The sequence below is a fragment of the Necator americanus genome, chromosome III (genome assembly GCF_031761385.1).
Source record: "Necator americanus strain Aroian chromosome III, whole genome shotgun sequence".
Lineage (NCBI taxonomy): Eukaryota > Metazoa > Nematoda > Chromadorea > Rhabditida > Ancylostomatidae > Necator > Necator americanus.
The window spans coordinates 35,973,083-35,981,380 of record NC_087373.1 but is presented as its reverse complement, the minus strand read 5'-3'; the positions used below and the strand labels follow the sequence as shown (position 1 = coordinate 35,981,380).

The 8,298-nt window shown below is 42.3% G+C and overlaps 2 protein-coding genes across 2 annotated transcripts; one reads left to right on the top strand and one right to left on the bottom strand.

Annotated features, from left to right (window-relative positions):
• Nucleotides 1-360: 360 nt before the first annotated feature.
• Nucleotides 361-3,760, top strand: RB195_012052 (uncharacterized protein; the record flags this gene model as incomplete). The annotated part of the gene is made up of 2 exons (XM_064193729.1): nucleotides 361-399; nucleotides 3,590-3,760. The coding sequence occupies 2 exons, from the start codon at nucleotides 361-363 to the stop codon at nucleotides 3,758-3,760; spliced, it is 210 nt and encodes a 69-aa protein (XP_064051312.1).
• RB195_012053 (uncharacterized protein) lies at nucleotides 1,254-2,433 on the bottom strand (the record flags this gene model as incomplete). The annotated part of the gene is made up of 3 exons (XM_064193730.1): nucleotides 1,254-1,406; nucleotides 1,477-1,534; nucleotides 2,096-2,433. 3 exons carry the CDS (start codon nucleotides 2,431-2,433, stop codon nucleotides 1,254-1,256), a joined length of 549 nt encoding a protein of 182 aa, XP_064051313.1.
• Nucleotides 3,761-8,298: the final 4,538 nt, after the last annotated feature.

Here is an 8,298-nt window from a genome sequence, read left to right as displayed (position 1 = left end):
ATAGTATCGTTAAGATCGTTGTTTGGCTTGTTTTTTTCTTTTTTTTTTTTGCTATACTTTCTTTTATATTCTCTTTTTATCATCGAGTCACATCATCTAAATATGCATATGTAAAGGTATATGTTTGGTATATTTTCGCGCTACTATGTCTATTATTGTGTATGATAAGTTGACCTAATCGATAATCGATTTGTTCTCCCATGTGCGTGATCATGCTCCTGTTTCGACACTGATTTTTTCAGTCTTTTGTTTTGATGGAAATGTGGTTTTTTTTAGAAGAGATTAAAAATATAAGTAGGTATTGCTGCGAAAATTGTGATTATTCCAATAGTCATTTGTATTAATACAAGATGTTAATAAATGATGTCATTTCATAATTTTTTTTTTGGAATACATTATGTCCAGATTTTTTGCTATGTATCAAACTGCAAGAAACAAACTATTAGAATTTTCGGGAAAATATGGCACCCTTCTTTAGTTCGCTTACGATCGATTACCGGAAACGACTGATAAGCTTTCTAGTTGGTAAAGCCGGCGAAAAAAAAGTGCCCGTTACTCTGATTCCGTTTAGTTGTAGTATATATCTAGTTATAGTTCACCATAAAATACCATAGTGCCATCAGTACATGAGAAGTGAAACATTATTAAAAAAAAAAACAAAACAAAAGATGACATAAAACGAGATCTGGTGGTTCTCGATATTAGCGACGCGAAAATCCGGATCCATAGTGACTTACTTGCGGTGGGCTGATGTCATCGCCTGATGCGATTACCCACATCTTTGCCGAGGTGTGTCGTCCTTGACTTCTTTGACGATAGGGGTAAACCACATGGATTTCGTAAGGGAGTTAAATGTAGGTATGGAATTAGCGTATTTTTGCTGAATGTCTTTCTCGTAGCTGCCGTTCTTCAGCATACAGCACAGGTAACAAAACTCGTCGACGAGTTCTATCTGTTGTCCGTTCACACTGAATCCCGATCGAACTCTTGAAGATATCCACATCTGCTCGCATTTATCAAGGCATTTAGTCTATAGGCTGCATCCTGCTTTTTTACAAGGTTAACAACATGTTTTCGTACTGCTTTCCGCGAATATAACAACATCGTCAGGGTACTCCAGATTGGTCAAGGGGCGTCCTGATTGTGCTAGGATGACAGGACGCTGATCTACAATTCTTCGCACAATGTCGTCGATGGTGAAGTTGAACAGGAAGGGTCTTCCCATTGCCCCTTGTCTTATTCCAGTTACCACCTCAAACGGTGTTGTAAATCCGGGTAGTGTGTGCAGCAGTTCCTCGTTGATTCATGTCATCAAGCAAGCGAAAGAACTCTCCTGGTAACTCCATCGGGGCGGAGTGCGTTGAGAAGACGGCCTCGATGAAGAGAGTAGAAAGCTCATTCAAAGTCTAGAAACGCTAATTGCATTGGCTCCGAATACCGCTGCAAGATTTCGATCAATCTCCTGACGATGAACACCTGGTCAATCGTAGATCGGCCAGGACGAAAGCCAGCTTGCTCGTCGCGCATTGCTTCTCTGCAATTTTTACTAAATCGGAGAGAAGCAATGCTAAATCTAATTTTTACTAAATTACTAAATAAATACTTCGTTTAAATTTTGATAGCATGTCTCCACTAGTCAGGTATCCTTTCGTCTATTCATATTGAACGGATGATTTTTGTCATCTCACGAATCCCAGACGGAGGATTATTCCATATCTGCGCTAACTCTGTTGTCTCCACCAAATTTTCCACTTTTCGTCTTTTGGATCGAACGCAGAGAGAACCTCCGACTCGGTCGCTGGTTGCTAGTTAATCGCATGTGTCGGTCTATGAACGTGCCCGAGTCTAGGAACTGAGGGCGCTTGCCGGTTCGGCAAGGTCTTGAAGTGGTCCCTCCAAATTGGAAGGGTTGCTTCACCAACAGGCACCCCTTCGGCAGTGTTGAGGAATAGAGAACGTCTTTTCATTTTGCCATGCTATGCCTATGCTGTTTTAGTAAAACGTAGGCTTTCCGCGGGTTCTTGTCTTTCCATGTCCTTTTCAAGCTCCTTCGCTCTTGACATCCACTCATTATCGTGGTTTTGTTGCAGTTTACCCAGTGTCCCTGCTCAGATGCTTTTCTTGGTTAAAATCACCGGCACTGCGGGCGACACATTCAGAATTGTACGCGGATCTTGCCTCCACATATGCGAAGGCAAACTCCTTCCACCGCATTAGAACCGGGAGCGTCTCCTTTGCAGCGTCCTGAATGCACTTTCTGAAGGAATCCGCATCGCCATGCTTCTTCCTAGTCCAAACTCCAACGTGAATAGACACACGTTGGCTCAATTTCGTTCTGCATTCTTCGTATGCTATGCCATTTCCGGTTGACGAGGAACTCCTCGGTTTTTTTTGTGAGTAAGGTCTCTGGGTAAGGTCATGTAGTAATCCCATAAATTAGACGAAGCGAAATTCGTTGTCAATCGGTTTTCTTATATCCTACCATTCGATTCTCATCGACTTTCGTTTAACACCGTTGGTGCATTTAATAAGCACTGTATGAGCTTCTCCCTGTTCATCTCGACTCCCATTGTTCGTCTAATTGCTCGAGCGGACGCCAGTAATATTTCCATTTGTGCCGATAAGGTGCCAGAGTTGCCCAGTAGAAAAAATTAGTTTGTTTCTTCTCGCAGAATTTGGAATGATCCTTCTCCCTCATGATGTGCTCCCCAATGTATGCTTTTTTTTCAATTCGAGATCAAAAAAAGCAAGTTTCAAACTTGACCCGTGTCGTTAAAAAGTCAAGTGGAACTATTCGAATATTTGTTGGCACTAGTGATGGTTGGTAATGTTCACTAGTAAAGACTAAAATCGTGAATCGAGATTCAAATCACATCATGTATTTTTCTCATAATTGTATAGCAGCCGCAATTTTTCACAATTAATTAATGTAGTTTACATGTCTTGTGGCAACCAACATACGCAATCAATCGACATCCAATTTTTCCCGGCTTCTTGTATTCTTCTGTTTTCTACTTTGAGAAAACCTCTATATTTGAAGGATAGCTAAGAAGGAAGAAAAGTACGGTACTTAGTGTGCTTAACGGGTTTCTTTTAACCGTTTAAGCATTGTAAGAGTTTCATCCTTATCAACTTGTCTCCCGTTGTTCGCTGAGCTCGAGCGAGCGTTAATAATACTTCCACTTGTTCCGATCGCGTGCCAGAGTCAGACAGTGGTTTTTACATTCGCGTGGAACACGAAGATCATCAAACTCTACTTCGAAGAACTTTGTGAAGAGATCGGACCGTCGGGTAGCCGGTCTTGCATAAGTGCGCCTGATACCGCGTGGAATCCAGTTGCTCACGGTTATGGCCCAACGGTTGTCGTAAAACGCATCACGTGTCCGGGCCACCTTAGAAGGAAGATCGGCATGAAATCTGCAGCTACCGCCCAATCAGCTTACTGTCTGTCATCTGCAAGCTCTTTACAAGAGTATTCCTTAGCAGGATTGAAAATGGGTTAGATTAAGGACATCCAAGCGAGCGAGCAAGGTTTCGAAAAGGATTCAGCACGATTAACCACATTCCCAATGATCTGAAACTCATCTAGGTATCGGGCGAGTACAAGATACCGCTATGTTTCACCTTCGTTGACTTAAAGAAGCTCTTCGACTCGGCTGAGACGAAAGCGGTCATGGAAGCCTTGGACAACCAAGACGTCAATGCTCAGTGCCTGCACCATTTACGTATTTGGTGGCGACATCGCTGTGATAACATCTAGCATCAGTTAAGCGCAACAAATTGTCGCCATAGTCGACGAAAGATGTGGATACATCGGTCTTCAGGTAAATCTGCAATAGACGATGTTGATGAGAAACGGATGGATCATCGATGCTATGAGTATCTATGATCGGCTATGAGGACGGCTTAACGCAACTAACAACCGAATGCACTCGCTACGTTTATCTGCGTCGGGAAACGAAAATTAGAGGAAGGACCTATACCCCGAGGTGAACAGCGGCTTGGGGAGCTCATAAGAGCATCGACGATGTAGTGAACCCCTGCGCCTCCGTACGACTGCGGGATTGCAGAGATGTAAACTCTGGATCGTAAGTGCCCACGCACCGACGAGAACCGGTGAGAGCAACAGTAAGGACGCCCTCAACGATGAACTCAATGCGTTGATGTCCAAAATACCCAGCCAGTGGGAGCTCATTGTTGGAATCGACGCAAATGCGAAGATAGGAACAACAATCCGATGTGCTTGATAAGTGGTTTTATCCAGCGGAGCGCACCTCGGATAATGGTGGCCGTCTCTTCGACTTGTTGAACAGACGTCGCTTCCACATTTAAGAGGAATCATCGACGATATCAGATCACGTCGCAGTGGGCAACTCTTCTGACGCCTGAAGAGCAGCTTACGTGGAAAACGAGGACTCCTTAACTTTAGCTCGATTAGGTTCTGACGAAGAACAACCTTCAGTTAGGTATCCGAAATTCTAGAGCTGTTTGGGACGTCGCGTTCGACTTTGAGCACCGTCCAGTTCTTCTCAGTTCCAAAATACGGTTCTATGTCTTTTTCTCTTGTTGTTGCCCTGCACGACAATTCACAAGCGTAGATTGAGTGTAATCTCTAGAAAGAAACTTTTTTATTGTTGACTTTCTTAAGTTGTTCCATAATGTTATAAATCTAGAATGAAAAAGTGTCTATTCAACAAAGCCGGGAGCGTGGAAACGTTAGCTGTTTTTAGAAATATCAATAAATTAATATCTTGGTCACAGCTCAAGCAAATCAGGTAATAAAAGCTACGTATTCACTATGCCAAAATTTAAGGACAGTCGAACATAGGCAATTCTAAGAGCTGTACCAGCAAGCTGTATTCGACTGGTGAAGGAAATTCTTTCTTCGAGACAAAAGATCGTCTCAGAAAGACATACCATCCAGCTTTTCTGCTGCTGTGAACAACATGAATATCATAGCTAATGAAATGGCTTCACGAGGTAAGCGATGTCTTCAAAGAAAGCTGCCAGATACACAATATCGAACAACTCCTGCGCATGGGACTGAAGGCAAAATAAAATCACATGTTCTCTTTGCTCAAGCAGTATATGTATAAAGAACAATGTTGTGAGGTGAGTGTGTGAGGTGTGCTGGAACGCATTTGGAGGAGAATAGTGGGTCAAAGTCCATTTGTGATTGTATTCGCTGTGCTAAGCCTAGACTGCAGAAAAAGTTCAGACGATTAGTAGAACATCAACAACATCAGAAGGTTAGTGAGTCTGCTAGATCTACCTCTACCACAAAGGCACTAGTGTTGACAACAACAGCGCACAGAGTTCATTTTGTGTTTCTGTGATTAGCGATGTACTCATCTCAGCTGATAGGCTTTCCGTTTTGGATCTCAGCACTAGTTTCGCGCCTGTCCAATCAATAAGTTCGGAGGTATCACGCAAGATTGTGGCGGCCTCCAACTAGTTCATGATAGGTTGCGACCGAGAGCAAAAGAAGAGCGAAGACAAGAAAACAGAATAGCTGAGCGAGTATCCTTACCCTCTATACCCTTCTCACGTACGATGTATAAACCACCGGACCCCCATCTTACGGTAGACAACTTAGAGTGTTTCCAACATCAGTGTACTCCGTTAAGGAGCGGTTCTCGAAAAAATACGTAGATTTCAACCTCTCTACTGCGGAACGCTGAGGCCCCCGCGAGATCCGCAATATTTGTACAGCAGGGAAGATCAAGTTCTCCGTTAGGATAATGGAGGGGAATTTGTTGTCTTGTCACGTGAACTAGAATAGTGATAACAAGGCAATATCTTGAGGATGAAACCCTAAATGTTCCATCCTCCAGCAACGAATTTAGAAAGCAATATCGCCCTCTGAATAGGGTATTGGTTGAAACACTGGGAACAACAAGGCTACCGAGAGCATGTGATCCTGTTTTGCCTTCGATCCCATGCGCAGGGGTTGCTGTTGTTGACATTGTGGATCTGCCGGCTTTTTTTGGAGACACTGCTCGGCTATGAAATTCGGAGTGACTTCATGTTATTCACAGCGGCGGAAAAAGTGATGGCCTGTGTTTCTGAGACGATTTTTTGTCTTGAAAAAAGAACTTTCTTCACGAGTCGAAAACAGCTTGCTGGTACACCTCTTAGAATTGCCTAATTGGAAAATACAGAAGGGTCAAGAGCGTTTTATTCTAATGGATCTGGCGTTAGCTGTATTGCACTATTGCTGTAGTTATTGAAAGTTCATAAACCGTAAGGGAGTCACAATGGAAGTGTTATTTTGTTTTTTTTTTTGGATCGGAACGAAACGAGTTCTTCGGGAAAGGGAATAGCTATTTTCGTGGAAGAAGATGAAGGAATCCTGATGATTATATTATGGACACTATCTCAGTTTTGATGTAAAATTTGTATTCTCCACTCATAGGAAACTATTCACACATTTGCATTCTTGCTGTATTCCCACCTCCATCTATTTCCTTCGAAAAGAAAATTTAAAGGCAGCGCATAGTGATGTTGACGATGTTGCATTAATTGTTAATAAGCTGAACACGACGTCGTTAAATAGTTTTATGGTTAACGTTTTTGCAAAATCGCCTTTATTTAATAATCTCAGTGTACAACTAATTATTAGTTAATCCAACATTTTACTATGCCGAGGTTCATAGAATCGAATCTTCTGACTGACGATGTTGGGATCTCTACATGAATAGAATGAAGGAAGGGATGTGGGTTCAAGACTATGGGTGTGATCACACTCAATTTACCGTCAAAAAATTTGGATTGGTTGAACATGGTCGCGCACATGCTCCAGAACCCACTGTCTTATCTCAGTTTGCTTTCGTCGCAGATCAAAGGTAATTTATCTTCGCATCCTATCCCACTTCTTCTCAGGTCTAAGCTTTCGGAAAACGTTGTTTACATAGACATCTGAGTTAATCGACAGGTAACCCAAGACATCGACAGGTTACATCAAAATAGGTGCGAAATATTAGCGAATAAAGAACCCGAGAAAGTTAGGCTTAGAAGGAAACAAACGCGAGGAAAATGTTTTGATTTAAAAAGGCTAGGCTAACAACATTGATGACCATTTTGAAAACATCTACTAGCTCATCTTTCTTCTTTGGCAATTAGATGGGTGTTAAGTGCAAAGAGGGTTAGGTGTCCCCCTTAGGATTATGCTAATCCATTCAACTTCAATTCAAACTCGTTCAACATCTCCTAGTTGTAGTGTTGTGTAACCGTTCATCACGTATACTTATTTGGCTGACACTTAGACGTTACTCGAGACAACCCTCCTAGAAAAGTCTTCGAAACACATTATTCATACATATTTATCAAGGTGGACGTGTCAAACTATCGATCATGCAGCAAACACAGCAAAATCTTTTACTACCACCCTACACAAACCCAACCATTCAAAAAAAAATATCGGATAAGTTTGTACGGGAAAATATTCGATATGTTGTAGTAGATGTAGGATGTAGTTTACGTTAGCATTACAAGCCCAATAGCTACTATTTTAGAATACCCTTTTCTGCTAGGTTGAACCTGTTGTATCAGTATGGATTATTATTATTATGAACTATTTTGAGATCACGTATACTTATTCCGCTGACACTTAGGCGTTACTCGAGACAACCCTCCTAGAAAAGTCTTCGAAGCACATGATTCATACATATTTATTAAGACAATGTTGCTTCAAGATAGTATAAAAGGAGCGTTTATTTCCTTTTTGTCATGTCCCGCTATTTGAAAATTCAGTCTCTAAAGTTTTCTTTTTGCCTTATGTCTGCCTACAACGCCTATTTATCACCTGTATAACCTGTGCCCCCGTTGTTCATCGATTTACTCGAGCAGGCAGCAGTAATGCTTCCATTTGTCCCGACTGCGCGCAAGTTTTGCCCAGTGACACTCTTCTCACGAGGGACTCGAAAAGCGTCGTAATTTTCTTTGAATGGATTCGTAAAGAGGTCTGACTATCAGGTCCACGGTCTTCGCGCAGTGTATTTGACGTCGCGTGGTATCCAGTTGCTTACGGCTGCGGTCCAACGATTGTTGTCGAAACGCATCACGTCTCTTGCCCTAATTTTGCTTTCCTTGGCACATGCGGCAGCGTCTTTGATCTTCGATCGGTGACGTAGGAATGAACTTCTAATCCCCTTTTTTCGGCTGCGTGAAGCGGGTTACTCCTAGCATCACCCTTTCAATGCCGAGTTCTATGACGCTGATCGCATTTCCCTCCTGCTTGCGAAACGCCCATGTTTCTAAAGCTAGATCAAAGCAGGAAGAATGGTGCTGTTGAATAGG